Source organism: Leguminivora glycinivorella, chromosome 24 (assembly GCF_023078275.1).
Source record: "Leguminivora glycinivorella isolate SPB_JAAS2020 chromosome 24, LegGlyc_1.1, whole genome shotgun sequence".
NCBI classification, from domain to species: Eukaryota; Metazoa; Arthropoda; class Insecta; order Lepidoptera; family Tortricidae; genus Leguminivora; species Leguminivora glycinivorella.
The window spans coordinates 1,577,913-1,596,750 of NC_062994.1; the positions used below are offsets into that span (position 1 = coordinate 1,577,913).

At 38.0% G+C, this 18,838-nt stretch overlaps 1 protein-coding gene across 1 annotated transcript; it reads right to left on the reverse strand.

The window, feature by feature from the left end:
• Positions 1-10,552: 10,552 nt before the first annotated feature.
• LOC125238848 lies at positions 10,553-15,290 on the reverse strand. The gene is made up of 2 exons (XM_048146309.1): positions 12,519-15,290; positions 10,553-10,919 (listed from the first exon to the last, which is right to left on the reverse strand). Exon 1 carries the CDS (start codon positions 15,100-15,102, stop codon positions 13,960-13,962), a length of 1,143 nt encoding a protein of 380 aa, XP_048002266.1. The 5' UTR covers positions 15,103-15,290; the 3' UTR covers positions 10,553-10,919; positions 12,519-13,959.
• Positions 15,291-18,838: the final 3,548 nt, after the last annotated feature.

Here is an 18,838-nt window from a genome sequence, read left to right on the forward strand (position 1 = left end):
TGCACACATTAACCGCCGATATGAACTCTACATTGTCCCAAAGTTTCATCCTTGAGAATTTGAGGAAGGTCTGGCGGGCCTGGGCTCTGGGTCTATAATATGTCGCTCGGTAATAGATACTTCTATAGGAACCCATTACCGACCCAAACAAATATTGCATGGATCGGTAATAGATTCTTATATATTCTATTACCGAGGGTTATCTGATCGTACCATCGGTAATAGGCATAAATTGGAGTATTATAAAATCTAATTCCGACCCATAAAAACAAAGTCATACAGATGTATTTTCATTACAAATCAAAATAAAATATTGCAACCTTATATTAAAACCAAGTTTACATAACTGGTAAGTAAGCATCAGACTTTATGTCAATGTTTAAAAAAATTGATAAATTAACGGTTTTCATAGAAACTACGAAATCAGTCATGAAGTTTTTGCTAAAAATTAAGGTTTTGTTGAATAATTTTCATACCGCGTAAATAGTTCTTTGATAGCGTGAATAGATCAAGATTGAAACAACTGTAAGACATTATATAACTGATCACATATATTTAAAATAAAGCAAAAAGAATTAATATCACTACTTTAACTATTACCGTGGTATACCACAGTAATAGAATCTACTCACGAAATGGCGCCTTTCACCGCTGTCTTTTAATTTCCACTTTAAACACATTTCCAGGCTAAACAATACGTAAAAAGTACTCAGAAGTCACGTAGAAAACTATAAACAATAATTTGAAATGCATAACTTTCACCTGTTTGCCATAATTATTACGTAAACTACTAAATGAGATTGGAGTTCACTTAGGTTTAGCGTCACACGTCAGTATGACACAACCTCTTCTCGCGGCCCCGTGGCAAAAACTGTCAAATAGCGAGCGTCTTCTTTCATTCACACTCTCTATCGCCTATATGTGCGTTAGTCAACTAAACAGGCTTCCTTTGTGTGAGTAACTTTTTTTAAGAAATTGGTCGGTTTGCCTATAAAATGCGTATTTGCAAATGCGGCGGTAATGGACGTCGATTTCGATACCCGCGTTGATAGCCGCCGTTACCTTAATAAGTTGTTTCGTAATTAGGCTCTGCAGGTGAAGTTAATTTGAATCACATTCTAATTATTATTGTAATTAAAATACTAGTTACAGAGTTTCTAAAGGATTGAGTCTAGTTTATTAGTAGGTACGATGAAATATCCATCATACAAAATCTCATCATCATCCTCCTTGCGTTATCCCGGCATTTGTCACGGCTCATGGGAGCCTGGGGTCCGCTTTGACAACTAATCCCAAGATTTGGCGTAGGCACTAGTTTTTACGAAAGCGACTGCCATCTGACCTTCCAACCCGAAGGGTAACTAGACCTTATTGGAATTAGTCCGGTTTCCTCACGATGTTTTCCTTCACCGAAAAGCGACTGGCAAATATCAAATCACATTTCGCACATAAGTTCCGAAAAACTCATTGGTGCGAGCCGAACCCGCGACCTCCGGAACGAAAGTCGCACGCACTTACCGCTAGGCTACCAGCGCTTCATGATGATACAAAATCTAAATTAAAAAAAAAAATCCTCGATATAACTTGGACCGATTTTTATCAAACATGGCTAAGAACACTCCTGCTCTCCCCCTGCTGTCCTGCTGTTGGTAGCCCAGCGGTAAGTACATGCGACTTTCGTTCCGGAGGTCGCGGGTTCGAACCCCGGCTCGCACCAATGAGTTTTTCGGGATTTATGTGCGAAATGTCATTTGATATTTGCCAGTCGCTTTTCGGTGAAGGAAAACATCGTGAGGAAACCGGACTAATTCCAATAAGGTCTAGTTTACCCTTCGGGTTGGAAGGTCAGACGGCAGTCGCTTTCGTAAAGACTAGTGCCTACGCCAAATCTTGGGATTAGTTGTCAAAGCGGACCCCAGGCTCCCATGAGCCGTGGCAAATGCCGGGATAACGCAAGGAGGATGATGATGGCTAAGAACACTCCTGACGGGAACAACTTATTTTTAATCGATTCGTCCGTTCGAAAGCTACGACGTCACAGGCAGTACACAAAGACAGACAGACACATCAAACTTGTAACACCACGTTGCTTTTGCGTCGGGGGTAATTATTAAACTAGAAATAGACGCAAACCTTTGTAAGCATTTGTAACCTGTGTTGTGTTTTTGCCGTTTTTGGTGCATTATATTTTCTTTGTATCAGTGTCATAATCATACTAATTGACATTAAACTTATTTTTTCTACTCCCGTACGGTTATTCGTGACTTACAAGGTCGTGCATAGTACTTTAAACCCCTACATAAAAGATGTCAGGACAAGTCTATCTAGTCTATACCCTGAAAACATTTAGTAGCAGTAGCACGATATAGCTGTTACAGTTCAGTAAATACATTGCTACCAACTTAACAAACCAATCACTTCATCGTAGAAAATTAAAATATTGTATGAAATAGGTACATTGTTGCCAACCTTAGAATGTCAGATAAAGCCTGGCATTCGCAGAGTCGAGAGTCAAGACTCGTTCGTTTTCTGCTGCGATCATTGGCGACGCGTCGAATCGCATTCAAATGTATGAGAACTCGATTCGTCTTAGTGGCCAGGCTTCAAAGAACCATGTACCATAGACAGTTTTATTTTCATGTTTGCACTCAAACTGCATATTCGAAATGGTAGGTGGTCCACTAGATAACTAAGATGACTGAAAGTAGGTATTTATTGAATTTATAATTTTCTTTCAAAGTGCTTGGTCGTAGAAAAAGTATTGTATGCAACGGTGTTTAACTGAGTCAAAAAATGCTCGTGGCGTCTTTATTAACAATTTTCGGCTCCGCCTCAAATTGTTACCCACGCCACTCACCTTTTTTGACCTCTTTTAACCACCAGTTGCATAAAATACTATAACCAAAAACGTAACTTTTGACTCTGACATATCGGTATCATGCAGCTACTAGTATTATCTATACTTAAATACTATATACACTATACTATACATTATAGTATACTATACTATACTATAATATATATTATATATTGTATATAATATTATAAATGAGCATTTCTTTTTTTTTTTTGCCACTTTTATGAAGTGTGATATTTTTGAAAAAAAAATATGCTATTTCTACTCAGAATTACTAGCTTTTTCAATAGTTAAAAAAATTGTCCCATACGATTTTTTCTTATTTTGTTACCATTTTCCGTACATGTTGTATGGGGTAACAAAAGAGGAAAGTAACAAAAATGTATGGAAATTCTGGGACACTTTTTGTCTCCCAGTGAGATTGAAAGTACTCGTGATTCTGAGTACATTTGACCTAAAATTCCCTAAAACAATCAAAAATTTTTTATTGGAAAAAAAAAAGAAATGCTCAAATGGGAAAGTGTGTGCCTGTTTGTTTGTCCGCCTTTCACGGAAAAACGGTGCGACGAATTGTCGTGATTTTTTAAGTGGAGATAATTTTATCTCTTTCTGACCCCCCACTTCCCTAAAATGGGGGGTGAAAGTTTGTATGGAGAATTTCGCATTTTTTGAATTAAACCCGAGTGAAGCCGCGGACAAAACCTAGTAATCTATATGATAGGTATACTCTGTCAAACAAGTCTGTCAGTAAATAAGAACAAAGAAAACTATATGCATCCTTTTCTTTAGGGTGCTAGAGAAAAAGATACTTATAGTTTTCTTTGTTCTTATTTACTGACAGACTTGTTTGACAGAGTATATTTATAAGTTTGAAACTAGCCAATCTTTTTTCTCACAAAAAGAATAACCTTGATTTGTAGTTAATGCGTGGGCGACGGTCGCGCGATGGTCGCGCGACGGCGATGCGACGCATACGAAGTCAAACCTTATCGATATGGAAGTATGAGACGCGACGGCGATGCGACGCATACGAAATCAAACCTTATCGATATGGAAGTATGAGACGCGACGGCGACGGTCGCGCGACCGTCGCCCACGCAAGACACGGCGTAACTATGCTTGCTTACTTCAATTATTTTCAATATCATTTTTTAAGTGTGTGCTCTGTTAACCGCTTTTAGGAATACAGGCGTGAGTTTAATAACTATTTTAGCCCTTGTTAAGTATGTCCCGGTGTTGTCCAACAATGTCATAATGATAGGTATAATATGACGTTGAATGCTGTCAACAATGCTTTGTGCTCCGGTTTATGAGATGGAATGTATTTCAGTGACGCCTTGAGAGGCGGTGTAGTCGGGATGTCGTGAAATGGCGTATATTTGTGTTACCTCTGGTGTTTCGGGTGTCCATGGGCGGCGGTGATCGCGACCTGTCTGCTCGTTTGCCTCCTATCCCATAAAAAAAAATATCCGGGTTTTATAAACGTATTACTGCGTTTTCACATTATTCGAATCGATATCCGATGTCGGAGGATCAAAGATAGCGTCTTTAATGTGATATCGGTCCTACATCCGATATCGGATCGGATAGTGTGAAAACGCACTTACAGTCTCGGACCGTTTTCACAATTAAGGTACAGCGGAGCAAATCTTGATTGCGGGACTTGTAACTGATCCATTTTTTCCGTTATTACACTATGATGTTGAGTTCTACGTGTATCTACTGAAGCTTAGCATATATAAAACCGGTGGACACTCTATTAAATAATGCAAACATTGTAAAACATGGAAAAATGGACCAGTTACTTATTGTCCCCCAGTCGAGATTTACGCCGCTGTACCTTAAAACAATTTTGGGGACCTCTTTCAATTTATTCTAAGAATATAAATTGAGATATTCTCAGGTATGATTAAGTTTAGGTGGGTAAACCCTTGATAAAAATACTACGGGCCGCCACTTTGATAAACAAATCACAGAAACAAACCTAAGGGTTCATGGACCATTTTTTAAGAAAACCTGGCGTAAAATACAGTACAATACTATTTATTGCACATCTCACATAGTTTACAAGTTATGCGCAAGAAACACAATATAAATAGAGGTAGCAAGAGGCGGTTTTACCGCGTGTGATCTCTTACAGACGACCTTTGAGTATCGAAGTTAATTTTATAATCAGTGGCTCGGAAAAATATGAGAAGTAGAATTTAAATGTAACCAAACAATACTTAAATAAGTATTACTATAAAAGTACATAAACATACTCGTACATACATATTATAACCACAAAATTAAATTTTCATGAAACATGGCTAAGAACACTCCCGACTTACTCAGCTTTCAAAAAAAAACACTAAATCTAAATCGGCTCATCCGTTCGGGAGCTACGATGCCACAGACAGACACACACACAGACAGACAGATAGACAGACAGACAAACAGACAGACAGACAGACACGTCAAACTTATAAACACCCCGTCGCGTTTGCGTCGGGGGTTAAAAATATAAAACTATATCTAATATAAAACACGACCCAATACACACCAACCCGACTGTACACGAAGGAGCCGCCAGTATTAAAACGCACAGCGCAGTCTAGACTTTATTAGTACCGACTGTACTTCCTCATATTTTCAACCTTTTCCCATACATAATAATGTATTTATTAGCTTGTTTTATAACCAGGTTATAATAAAGAAGTTATATGACACAGTTATTGTATTTTATATAGCTTCTGTTATAGAATTTAAAACATGATTTTTATTATAAAAAATGTGGAACAATAGTGCTTGTTCTTTAACAAGTAATATGAGTTATATTTCTTGAAACATAAAAGGTGTTTTATTTTAACTTGAACTGCCTTTGTTTTTTTCTGAGTCATGGCTGTTTTCTATGTAAGTACTTACATATTTGTATATTATATATATCGTTGTCTGAGTACCCACAACACAAGCTTTCTTAGGCTTACTGTGGGACTCAGGCAATCTATTTAAATATAAAATATAAATATATTATATAAATAAATAAAAATATTGGGGACAACTTACACAGATCAACTTAGCCCCAAACTAAGCAAAGCTTGTACTATGGGTGCTAAGCGACGATATACATACTTAAATAGATATATACATAGAAAACAGCCATGACTCAGGAACAAAATATCTATGCTCATCACACAAATAAATGCCCTTACCGGAATTCGAACCCAGGACCGCGGCTTAGCAGGGGGTAGTGACCCTCACTACCGACTGAGCCAGACCGGTCGCCAAAGAATGGTCTATATATAACATTTCTTTATTAATTTTTACTCATATTTATTTTTAATATTTATTATCGGGTTTTAGGGTTGAATTGACTTACATTAAAAAGTTTATTTCTTTACACATACAGGGTGTATTTTCGGGTCAGTGAGGGCAGCTACCAGATTCTGTCTTGCAACGCGTAAACGGTCAGAAAACACAGAGAGGAAATATCGCCAGCGTCATTGGTGGATATAAGCTGCTTAGTCTTATCCATACTAATATTATAAATGGGAAAGTGTGTGTGTCTGTTTGTTAGTCCGTCTTTCACGGCAAAACGGAGCGACGAATTGACGTGATTTTTAAGTGGGGATAGTTGAAGGGATGGAGAGTGACATGGGCTTCTTTTTATCTCTTTCTAACGCGAGGGAAGCCGCGGGCAAAAGCTAGTTCTTTTATATACGTCTTTGCCTTTGGCTAGTCTGTGGTCAAGAGTAAGCCCATTCATAAAAAAAATGTATTTTTTTGTTTTCTATCAGGCACCTAAGACTTTATTTTATTAGTTTACTAGCTTTTGCCCGTGGCTTCGCTCGCGTTAGAAAGAGAAAAAAAGTAGCCTATGTCCCTCTCCATCCCTTCAACTATCTCCACTTAAAAAATCACGTCAATTCGTCGCTAAGTTTTGCCGTGAAAGACGGACAAACAAACAGACACACACACTTTCCCATTTATAATATTAGTATGGATTACTTAAGGCTAAGTTCTACGCTGAATCCCTTAAGGGCGGGTCGCTTACTTCGTTACTTAAGGCGCGGTCTGGGGTCGAGCGGTTGCTATTTTCCGATTGCTGCTTAGTATGATTGATGTCACTCGGCGATACAGCGGAGCTAATGGCCTGCCACTGGGGAGGGGGGATGGTCGATAAAATTGTTGGAATATGTCGATAAAAGTTTATGAAGAGCTTTTCATACCTACAATAGTACATTTCGATACAAGTGCGAAAAAGAGGAAGTTCGAAACGAGTGGCGATAAATTAAAACACGACCGAAGGGAGTGTTTTAAATCGACACGAGTTACGAATTTCCTTTTTGCACGTCTATCGAACGACGTTTTTCAGTACAGATGCACCTCCGAAGTTTCGACCTGGCATATAATGAACCACTTCTCGCATTAGTGCGTAAAAAAAACACCATCTGTACTGAAAAAATATTTTTCTGTCTATACATAAATATAAGAAGGTTTTCTGGAAATAAATACAATGCAAATACTCTTTATTGCATACCTCCATACAGAAAAAATACTGAAATTGAAAAAATATTGCACGAATTTTTTTGCTGAAAGAATGAACCTAATATAAGGAGGGTAAACGTTTTCTACTAACACACTCACGAACACACACAATAAAATTGAAATATCAAATCTATAATTGCTTTTTTTAATATTATCGTCTAGCTAAATTTGATAATCAAAACTAACCGGTCAGCTATACTAATATAAATAAATAAATATTATAATAGGACACTCTTACACAGATCGACTGAGTCCTACGGTAAGCTCAAGAAGGCTATTGTGTTGTGGGTACTCAGAAAACGATATATATACACCGTGTTTTTTTCCCGTTAAATTCGACACGCAGTTAGGTTCATCATCAGGAACCACTCTGTATATCGCTTTTTGTTAAATTCGAAATAAAAATATTTTTTTTCGTTTTCATACATAATAAATGGATTAATGAGTGTGAGAGGACCTTAATCATAACATTAAAGTAATTGTCAAGTGATTAACGGCACATGTCAAAACAAATAACATTAAAAAGTGGTAATGGTAAGGGATGCCACACACGTGTTCAGTAATTTTTTTTTTAAATAATTCGATAACCGTAAGAGTTAAAAGGCTAGTTTCTTAGAGAAATTGATTGTAATTGAACTAAAGAATCTTCCCTTAAATTTAACGGAATTCAATAAAAACAGGGTGTATACAAATGCTGCACCTTACATTTACTATTTGTTACTAAGGGTTTTCCATCACTTTTTATTTTAAAATAGGTAAATGAAGAACATTTTGCTCTACAATTCTAACAAACATAAATGTCAAAATGTCAGATAGATACGAATAAAATAAAGGGCTTGTTAGATTTAAATACCAACATTTATAAATCGTTATAGAACTCATCATTATACGACCTATCGCCCATTGCTGAGCATAGGCCTCTCTTCTAGTATGCCACTTGTCCCGGTCGAAGGTCCTGAGCTAGTCTCATCTAGTTGTGACCCTCTTAAACCATCATTTTACGGATGTCATTTGTATGCGGCCACCATTCTGTTAACATTTTCGTCCACCTGCCATCACTCTGCCTAGCAACATGACCCGTCCTGCTCAACTCCATTTTAATTTGGTAATAACGAAACCTACGTCTTGCACCCTGGTGTAAAAATATGACTATCGATACAGGCTATTACGCCTAGTGTGGTGTGGAGGTCAGTCTAATGTATGTTGTGGTAACCACTAAATTTATATTGGTATCGATATTTTATCGACAAAGTCCCATCACTAGCCCTCTCCACCGTCAACAAAAGAAATTGCCCAATCTCCTTAACTGCACAATGATTCTCATTTGATACGCCTTTTGTCAATTTCTTCTTTTGTATGGATTTTAACCGCTTTCTTTAGGGTTAACCCATTGTTGTCTATTGAGAGGTACCTACTTAATTATTTTTAAGGTTTATCTTTTGCAAGGACGGTACACTGAGAGAAATTTGCATTGTGAATTTAACAAGTTCGACTTGTTGCGGTTTATCCGTTTGAATCAGCCAAACGTATGTTTAAAACAATATGTGTCAGGTTGTTTTTATAAAATCGACTTGTTGATTCAAATATTGCCGATTCAAATGACAAGTAGCTTGTTGTTTGAACCAAAGAGCACGTAGGCGCTATTTTAACCAAAAAACTTGTTGAACGAACATGAAAACTGGTTGTATTTTCTCTCAGTGTACTTAAAAAGGTAGGTACTGTCTATTTTTATCATATACCTATATTCTTCGAATTTTAATATATCATATATATGTCGCAGGGAAATGGCCACAACAGAGATTTGATCAAATCTCTTAGGGATATGATCAAATCACGCAGGATGTCAAAATGGCGGACCCATTTCATCATTCCTCTAGAAAATTTCAGTCATTTGACTAAATGGGTCTCTGTTTAGTGAAATCACAAAATCGGCCAATAGGCACGCCACGTTTCAACAATTCACTAGATTTGTTTAGGGATTTAATAAAATCCCTGATCCACGGCAGTAAGTTGACGAAACAACCTCAAAAAGTCAACTATGCTCTACTCCTGTCATCATTATGCTTAGTAATGTGACTGGTCAATAAATACAAGGCATAATACCATAACCAAGGCATAACCTGGTCGCCCGGGCGCCGCTGACGCGCGCTGTGCGGACCCTCAACATAATAGCGGAACCATAGACTAAACTAAATAAAGGAAGACGTGTAACTCAGTACATCGTTTTATATGTTTGACTCGTAAAACAATAGATGGCATTACTATACTCTCGCGACAAATGGTATTGTTCAATTCACGAAATAATTTCATTTAAATGACCTAAGTCGTATTATTTCAAAATTTGGAACATGATCGTACAACATTATCACTATATAACACCGAAATTAACAAAAACAATTAAGTCATTTTTTACCAATCGGGTACTTGAATCAGATTCAATTCATGGGAAGTGTTTTGTACGTTTGATGACTAATAGCAAACATTATAATCCGGTAGATGGCGCGTATGCAAGATGCACAACACTGCATGCTAAACAAAGTTGGCATATTGAAGATAAGTTTTAAATTCAATTTATTTATTGTTCGAATGTGAGTAGTTAAAATCGCTGTCAATAGAAATTGCCAACAATGTAAACAAACCATTATACAAAATATCAATATTTTAGCACAATTTTATTATTTCAAAAGTTAGAATGAAAATTAAAGACATTTTGACAACGTACAAGGTTTGTTTACATTGTTCACAAATTCTATTGACGGCGACTTTATAAATGATGAATTGATGATAGGGTTAGTATTTTGTAACATCACAATCTGCCAGAATTTGGCGTACAATAAATACTCTTGACTCTCAATATGCACATTCATTATCATTAGTATTTGTTGTTTTTTTTTGCACAAGTTTTAACGATTATTCTAAATTATCTTGGACGTACATCCCAGAATAGGCAATATGCTACAACCCTAAGTGCGGATGTCAGGAAGGATTTCAAAGGCGAAAATCAAAAATGGCGGCTTAAATATATGGGATATCGGTCCTGCATCCGATATCGGATCGTATAATGTGAAAACGCACTAAGACGGAAGTATTACTTTCAGATTATTTTATTTTTATTACTATAAAAATGTTTTACCACAAACAGCTACATATATCAACACGACAGAGTCAGATGGCAATAGGAATGTTTTGCATTCCAACAAAACATGTATTATGTACTAAACAAACACATAACGTCTCTTTAATGAAGAACGCATATGTTATATCCCTTAAAATACTTAAAACATACCTCTTTCTCTATGGTTACCGTGTTTTTTCTCTATGGTCCAGCTGGGATGCCCGCTCGCGCTTGGCGGAAGCGAGCTGTCATCCTGACGGTTGACGTCTGTCACTTCATAGCGTCTTCAACAGCAAGGCCCTTGCCGAGACGTTATGTGTTTGTTTAGTACATAATACATGTTTTGTTGGAATGCAAAACATTCCTATTATGTACCTTGCCAAACACATAACGTCTCTTTAATGAAGACGTGTCTGATATCTGCTGGTTGAAAGAAAGAAACACCCATACGCTATGTGAATTCTCTATTAATATAAATGAGATGTACATAATACAAACAAAATAGATAAGCCTCTGTAATAGACCTATTAAGGCACCTGCCCATTAATAATTAACTGAGATCAATAATCAACTTAGGTAGTATTCGAGATCAGTAACATACATTAGCATCATAATTCTGTTTAATTATTGTGATGCTGTTAGCAATATGAATCTATATTACTATAAAAACAAATTTATAAAAAGCAAAATAAAACTTTTTTCTGACTTTTAACAACATAAGTAATAATGTATGTTTCTAACAAACATAAGAATGATTAACTATAATCAATTAAAAGATTCATGCACTTGTGAAGTTATTATGAAGCATATCAGTACTAGAATTATTTTCAGGCACTTGTGCAGATCTATAGTAATGATTTTTAAAAGTTTTGAAAGATCTCCAGTTGCCTCTTTCCAGGATCTCATCAACTGGTCTATTATCTAACCAACCCTTAGAGGCAACTGCAGATCTTACACTTCCTGGTGGTGCATCAATGCCAGCCTCCTTGAATATGGATCTGATCTAGCCTGCTATGTTAGTTTTAGAGGACTGCTTAATGGTGCCAGTTACAGTTATAAATAACTCACAGGGATTATTAATGTTGGAATGTCTCATCTCTGATAAAGTCAACAGTAGATTAATATGTCTAACCGGACAAATATTTTTCTTCGGAGTGCTTTGATAGGCACCAACCCGATTGTCTTTGGGTTGCTGTATCTGTCTTTGATTCAAACACTGGCCATAATACTATGCTATTATCTGATTCTATAAGGCTCTCATTTGACATTCTTAGCAAGGTTTATCATGAATCCTGCCAGATGCTAACAATAATATTAATGCAGTTCTTCTTGCTATGTCACATAATGAGAATTTTGCTCCTGTAGTCAATAACCAGTCATACAATAATTTTGTATCCTATATCGGTGATCTTTGAGTTATTGGTTTAGCAGAAGAAGTGGCCTTAAAATCTATTTAATTAGGAAACTCTTGGACAGCATTTCTGTTTTGGCACAATAGGTAGCAATAGTTATGTAATAAAATTGTATTGTAAGCTAAGCTAAGTTCTGGTCTGTATGTAAGCCGGCTAGGAACCTAGCTACCTCATCTCCACTTGGGATTTACAGTTCACCTTGTCTTTACTACACCACTCCTTCCATCTTCTCATTGCTGGAGCGTAAGTATTGAAGTATTCAAGGTGGATGATCTCAAATTCATACCACCCCCAATCCTCCAAGCCTGTATTTCCAGAAGCTCTATTTGAGGTGGGTGATACTGATATCCTGTGGTCCTGTCCAGTAGAACCCTGTGCAGGTTCGGTACCAAATAGGGTTTTTTCAGTGCTCGTGCCTGAAGATCTGGCATCCAATAACACTGAGTCCAAATCGGAGCTACTAGTATTAACATACCTTTAGTTTAGATGACAAAGCACCTGTGGAATTGAATTGGGATGTGGAAAAATTCAAGCTAGTTGGAATTTCCAGGTACAACTGAATGCATTGCAGAACTCCGCTTGCTGATTTGAGTCTAGAGTTACATACCTTGGCACTATCTTTGTCTCTGCCGATGTACACAAGACGATTTCTGGCACTCCCCGCTTCTTGAATATGGCTTCCGTAGCCTGTGGAAGTAAATGTCACTCCAGAAGTGGATTTGCACTTGATAATCGGTCTGCAATATTGTTGTACCTCCCCGGGAGGTAACAAGCCGACAGTGAAACTTTCAGCTGGTCGGTAAGTGTCAGCAGTCTGGTTGTAAGAGTCAGTAGTGCTAGGGACCTCGTGCCCCCTTTTTTCCTGATATAAGCAACGAGAGTCTGATAGTCTGTCTGGACTAATCTGTGAGCACCTCCGAGGTGGTCCATCTGACTCATCTGACTCCGTCTTGCAGCACATACTGCATACATCTCCTTTACAAATAAATGCCATAACTTCTGTTTCTTGTTCCACGTTCCTGACAGATGAATCCCATTTAACTGGGCTCCCCATCCCGCGTCCGCCGCGTCGTGGTTTAGAAATGAGTTATGTCCTTGCTCCGTAGGGGCATTGAAGCATAGTGCAGTGCAAAGCATCCTTTCACTAACGAAGCTCGGCTAGGACACCTGTCGGGATTATTTCCTTTCGTCGAGGTCTGTTCTGACAGAACTGTCTGAGGTATCTCTGCATCCTTCTGCATTTCAGCTGACCCCTGTGCATAACTATTGGCAAAATTCAAATGGCCGAGAAGTCTGTTTTCTTGAAGACAACATCTGCCTCGCTTCACCAGACAAGCTCTCTTGTCCTGAATCTTTTGTACCTTTTGTTGTGATAAGGACTTTGTACTTTCTAGAATGTTCCAACACAAGGCCAATTAGACTTTGAGTAATTTATTTTCCAGCTGAGATGCTCGAGAAGAGTCACAACCTCCGTGGCTGGAGACTTCAACTCTGAACAGCTCTAGTTTGCTAACAGGTAGTCGTTGAGATATACTAGAACTCGAAGGCCTTTGCCCGCAAGACTTCCGCTGTCCAGCTTGAAAGGCTGCTAAGGATCGAAGTGCTGAGGAGAGGCCGAAGGCTAGTGAAGTTAGTTGAAGCAGTTCCCCGTTGTAAAATTTCTGCCACTAAAGCCTGAGATATCAGTCTGAACTCATTGGTTGAGATATACTGGTTCAGACCTCTCAGGTTAAAGATTGGTCGAACCCCACTGTCTGTCTTTTTTACCAAAGAACATCTTTGAGATGAAACCGGGGTTCTTGAAGGGTGGGCGTTCCAAAATCTTCAAACTTTTTACCTCCTCTATCACCTCAGTCGTCTCTGGGGATACTCTTGTTGAGAATCATCACTGTTGATTTAGTATTGGAACTATTGGATATGTAAGTAGGGCTTTTGATTTGGAAGGAATCCTTCATCCCGCTATTGTTTTTAAAATAAATAGGTTTCCTCCATTATGCTTCCAATTGTCCTCAAACAATTTTAGACAACCCTCTTGAAACGATTGATTGTTACTTCTTCTTGTTAAAATGAATGGTTTTATTCTGTCTGTAGCTCTGTTTTTTGTGTTTTCTGTCATGTTTGTTATTGTTATGTGTCTGAGAGCTTTGATTTTCTGATTGGGTCCGCTGCTTCACATCTGAACTATTGTCATATTCTTTCACTTTTTCTGGTTGTTTATTTGTGTTAGCTGATGGTATCTTCTTTTCCTTAATATAATTTGGAGTATTTAGCCATACTTGTGTCCCTCCGAGAGACTGTATCAGCGGTGCCATTGCTTCTCTACTAAACAGATGTTCATTACTTGGCGGGAGATTCTTTAAGCTAGCTTTCAGGTTTGGATTTGTAACTTCATTCAGTATTCGGTTCCGCCTAATTTCTATACATTCTGTTCGTTTCCCAGCAATTATTTGTAATGTTGTTTCATAATTTTTGTATATCTCTGAACCTGATCCGAAAATTGAGGACACCTTTTCATACAAGGTTTCTGAATTTAGTTCTTGGCTGTTGGTACTCCAGTCAGCCAACTCCTGTAAGCTTCGTTTTAAGATACATCTATTGGTTAACACCGCATTTGATAGTCCTGCTAGGACATTTTCTGTAGATGCCAAATAATCCTTGCCTTTATTAAAATGCATCAATTCTTCATTGATTCCTAGCTCCACAAATCCGGGTTTAGCTAACATCGTCTTTAAAGAATTCTTATATCGAACTGCCTGCCAGGCCGGAGAGTTGAACTTTTGCAATTTTTCTAAAGCTTTTAAGTTAACTGGATTCGCTGTCTGAACCACAGTCCCTTCTTTAATCTCCGTACTTATCTCTCCTATATCAATCGTTCTTTTGTTGATGCGTGGCGGTACTAAAGACGATGAATCTTCGTCCCGTGATGGAACCTCGCCATCGACGCCATCAGTAGTCTGCGATTGTATTAGGTAGTTCGAAATGTAACTCACCTGACTAGTAAGCGTGTCGACCCTTGGGTCGTACATGACCTGTGGGAACTCTCCGCGAGTTTTCCGAGGTCGCTTGTTCGGAGGCGGCGTCTCACCCTCCGAGGATGAGGACGATCCGTCCGAGGATTCTGAGCTCAGGGAACAACGTTTGCCGTTCTGCGGGTCGGGTTCCGCACCCTTCCCGTCGTCTTTGGAGCTCATTTTCAGCTTTTTCGTTCACTTTTCTTGTTTTCACGGAAAAAACGTGACTTACACTTTGGAGGGAAAACATACGCTATGTAGTGACAGACGTCAACCGTCAGGATGACAGCTCGCTTCAGCCAAGCGCGAGCGGGCATCCCAGCTGGACCATAGAGAAAAAACACGGTAACCATAGAGAAAGAGGTATGTTTTAAGTATTTAAAGGGATATAACATATGCGTTCTTCATTAAAGAGACGTTATGTGTTTGGCAAGGTACATAATAGCCCGCCCTCTATGTGCACAGACTGTTTTAAATCTACAGGGTCTTTCATTGGGGAGCATGATGCACTGTCATGAACCACATCTAAATCAAATATATTATATTCAGCAAATATACTTAAATTGTTTTCAGCCAGAGCGGAGTTCCCGGAGCAATACTTGCAATACCATTTTGAATCCGACTCCTGCAGTTGCTGCTCGAGGTCCCGGATGCGTTGTAATGCCTGCTCATGTATCTCTTGGCATTGCTGGAACCGATCAATGACTGCCTAGAGGTCATCCCGTTGTCCTTGCAGGTCTTCATACTTGACATCTTGGTTGGCTGATTGCTGATTTTTGAGGCTTGTGTTACTTGACATCTTGGTTGGCTGATTGCTGATTTTTGAGGCTTGTGTTTGTTTCATTCTAGCCACCATCACATCCCGGTGTGTTGTAACCTTGCTAGTTTGTTCTGTAACATTATTCATCATGTGAGATATTGAAGCCTAAATGTATTGTTAAAATATATTAAATAGGGCTTATAACAGGATATAATGTGATTAAGATACAAGAATATGGAACCACAGCCTTGATTTTGTTAACAAGATTTCATATAACAAACTTTGTAATTCACTTTGTTGCAAGTTACACGGGATAGCAGTGAGTAAGGTTTTATTATCTCGAGTTGGTTTAACAAAGAAAATGTAAATATGGAAGTTAAAATACTAATATGTACTTCAGATGTTTACAAACAGAAAACACAAAAATAACCTATGACAGTTACTAGTTCTAGACAAATAATCTGAAAAACTACACTTAAATATTAAGTAAGCTATACCCATCTGTAAAAAACGCTAATTAATTATAATTTTAAATCTTGAACGCTACTCCGTTGACGGTTGGCGTAGTTTTTTCGTCAATATTTGGCTTCTTAGGCTGCATGAAAACTTATGATAACACTTTCTCATTTTAATTAAAATACGATACATCACTGTAATTCCTTATATTTTACATTTTTAATATTTATAACACATTATTGAAATGATATACGCACGAAGCTTGAATTTGACGTTTAACCCGGTCGGTGTTGCCAGTCCAGGCGTTGGTATCTCCTGCGAATTGCAAAGTATGCGTTAGGGCCCGCACAGACGGGTGACTCAATTTTTTTGTCTGCGGAGATCGGTCTATGGGCTAGTATGAAAGTGCGCACACGTTGCGACGCAACCTTTTTGTCTGCGGGTTCGACGAGTGACGACAAGCATGCGACGTAACTGTCTCATTCTCTATATGTTTCAATGCAAGTGCGCACACGGTGACAAAATAGTCGCCGGTCGGTTGTCATTTTGACAGTTATAACTCAACCGCCTGGGCGAACGTATGTTATTATTCGAAAAAAATATAATTTTAAATGCCGATTGTTGAAGTCGACATTGATACCTGTCGTTTAATTTCAATTCTTCAGAAGTAGAGGTAAGACCGACTTTATATGACAAGAATTTAAAAGAATAGTCCTACAATATTGAGGAAAACGATGCCGGGTTGTAAAATTCTAACGAGTTCATCAAAACTTTTAAACACTTATTCTGAAGTACCAAAAATGTTTTTTGGGTAGGCTCTTAATTTCATGAAAAAAGAAAAAGTTGCGTCCGTAGTATCTTCATAGTAGTCTGTGGTTGCATCGCTGTCGTTCCCGTGTGCGCACCTTTGAAATTGTCGCAAGGAGTTACGACAGAGACAAAAAAGTCGTCGAGTGACTTTGTCGCCCGTCTGCGCGGGCCCTTATAACAAATAGTTTAATGTTTTGTGAAGATTAAAGAAATATTGTTTGTTGATAACAATGATAACTGACGGGAACTATTCGTGTGCTACTCTGCGGCGGCGCCACCATAATGAAATTCAACTAATTATATGTTAAAATGATGTTCGTAAGACGTACAGTATGTACGTATAATTTTATGACTGTACCTATAGCGGGAAACGAAATAATGGGCTTTTATTGTGGCGCCGCTGCAGAGGATGCTCTGCAGCGGCGCCACTCAGTTCTCATAGATAGATATGACATCATCTACTTTTTTCTCATGGAAATTGATGTACCAATGCTGTTTATTATGTACGTATTGAAAAAATCACTATAACTTAGTAAATTTATGTACTTTCAGTAATTCCGCATTCCGCCTGAACGGTATGAGCTAGTATGTAAGGAGGTGTACTTACGGGTAAGCGAGAGGGAGATATGTTCCTTCCCGCTCGCTCCCGCGCTCGGCGCGTTTCGTTCTAGGTTTCAATAATTATTATTAAATTTATGCCCCTGTTGTACATTTTGCTTTTTACTTCGATTGCGAGGAATTAATTATATTTTTCTCGGCAATTTACACCACGAAATTGTCGTAAAGCGAAAGAACATAATAGGTATATAAGATAACCAATTCCCGCCAACTTTTTTTTCAACATGTGATCAGAGTTTCAGACGCTTGGTTTTTTGCCAAGTCAAAAATTTTTTAAACGATAAGTAATCGAATCCTATTTTATTTAATTTACTTAATTTAATGACAGAAAATACGGAATTCTAATAAATTATAGCAAAAATAAAATAACCTATCAAAGTTTTGTCACCTACACAATTTTATTGCTCAATAAAATTGTGCAATATGTTTTAACTGTTTGTCTCTTGAGACCGATTACCTTAGTCTTAGGCCGGCACGGCAACAGACAGTCTTAAAATTCATAATTTGATAAAGTCATAGGCTTCCCACAGACAGTCTTAAAAAAAACTTGTATGCAATCTGACAGTCCAAACTGACACTGACAAGACACTGACAGATCTGTCAGTGTCAATTTGCATACAATTTTTTTTAAGATTATGAATTTTTAAGACTGTCTGTGGGAAGCCATAATCAGTACAAAAATCAGATCGAGTGCACGGAGTTCCATACAATTTCGCGACCGTCCACACTAGGGCTTCCAATACCGGGATCCCGGTATCACGGGATCCCGGGATCCCGCCTTTTTTTGGGCACATTTCAATACCTGTATTTAATTTAGTAATACCGGGATCCCGGTATTTTTAGTAACTACCAAATGAACGTAAATCACTCATCAAAAACGTTAAATTTCTGCATCACGATGGTTACTACACGCGTAAATCTTCTTCTTGCTCTCGTTTTTCGATTTGACACATTCTCTGTTTGGTGTTTTTGCAATATTTGTATGAAAATGATTGTTTTTTCGATGATTAGCTAGATAAAGAATTAAAGATACGTGTCAAAAGCATTCATTGAGGAGGGTCGGCCGCGAACATTTTTTGACACATTTGTCGCACTTGTGAATTCGCACGTAAGTGTGACAGAGGAGCAACACATCAAACGTAGTTGCAACAGGACACAAATCCTCTGTAAACAAATCGCCTTGATGCATCTATATCATAGATATAACTTTTCAAAAAATTGGTTAATGCATACGAACTAACGTATACCGTAGCTACTCTATTTTTACTATGC

Bases quoted from the DNA above. Each gene is read 5' to 3' on its own strand.
- LOC125238848 (XM_048146309.1), bottom strand. From the start codon at position 15,102: ATGAGCTCCAAAGACGACGGGAAGGGTGCGGAACCCGACCCGCAGAAC.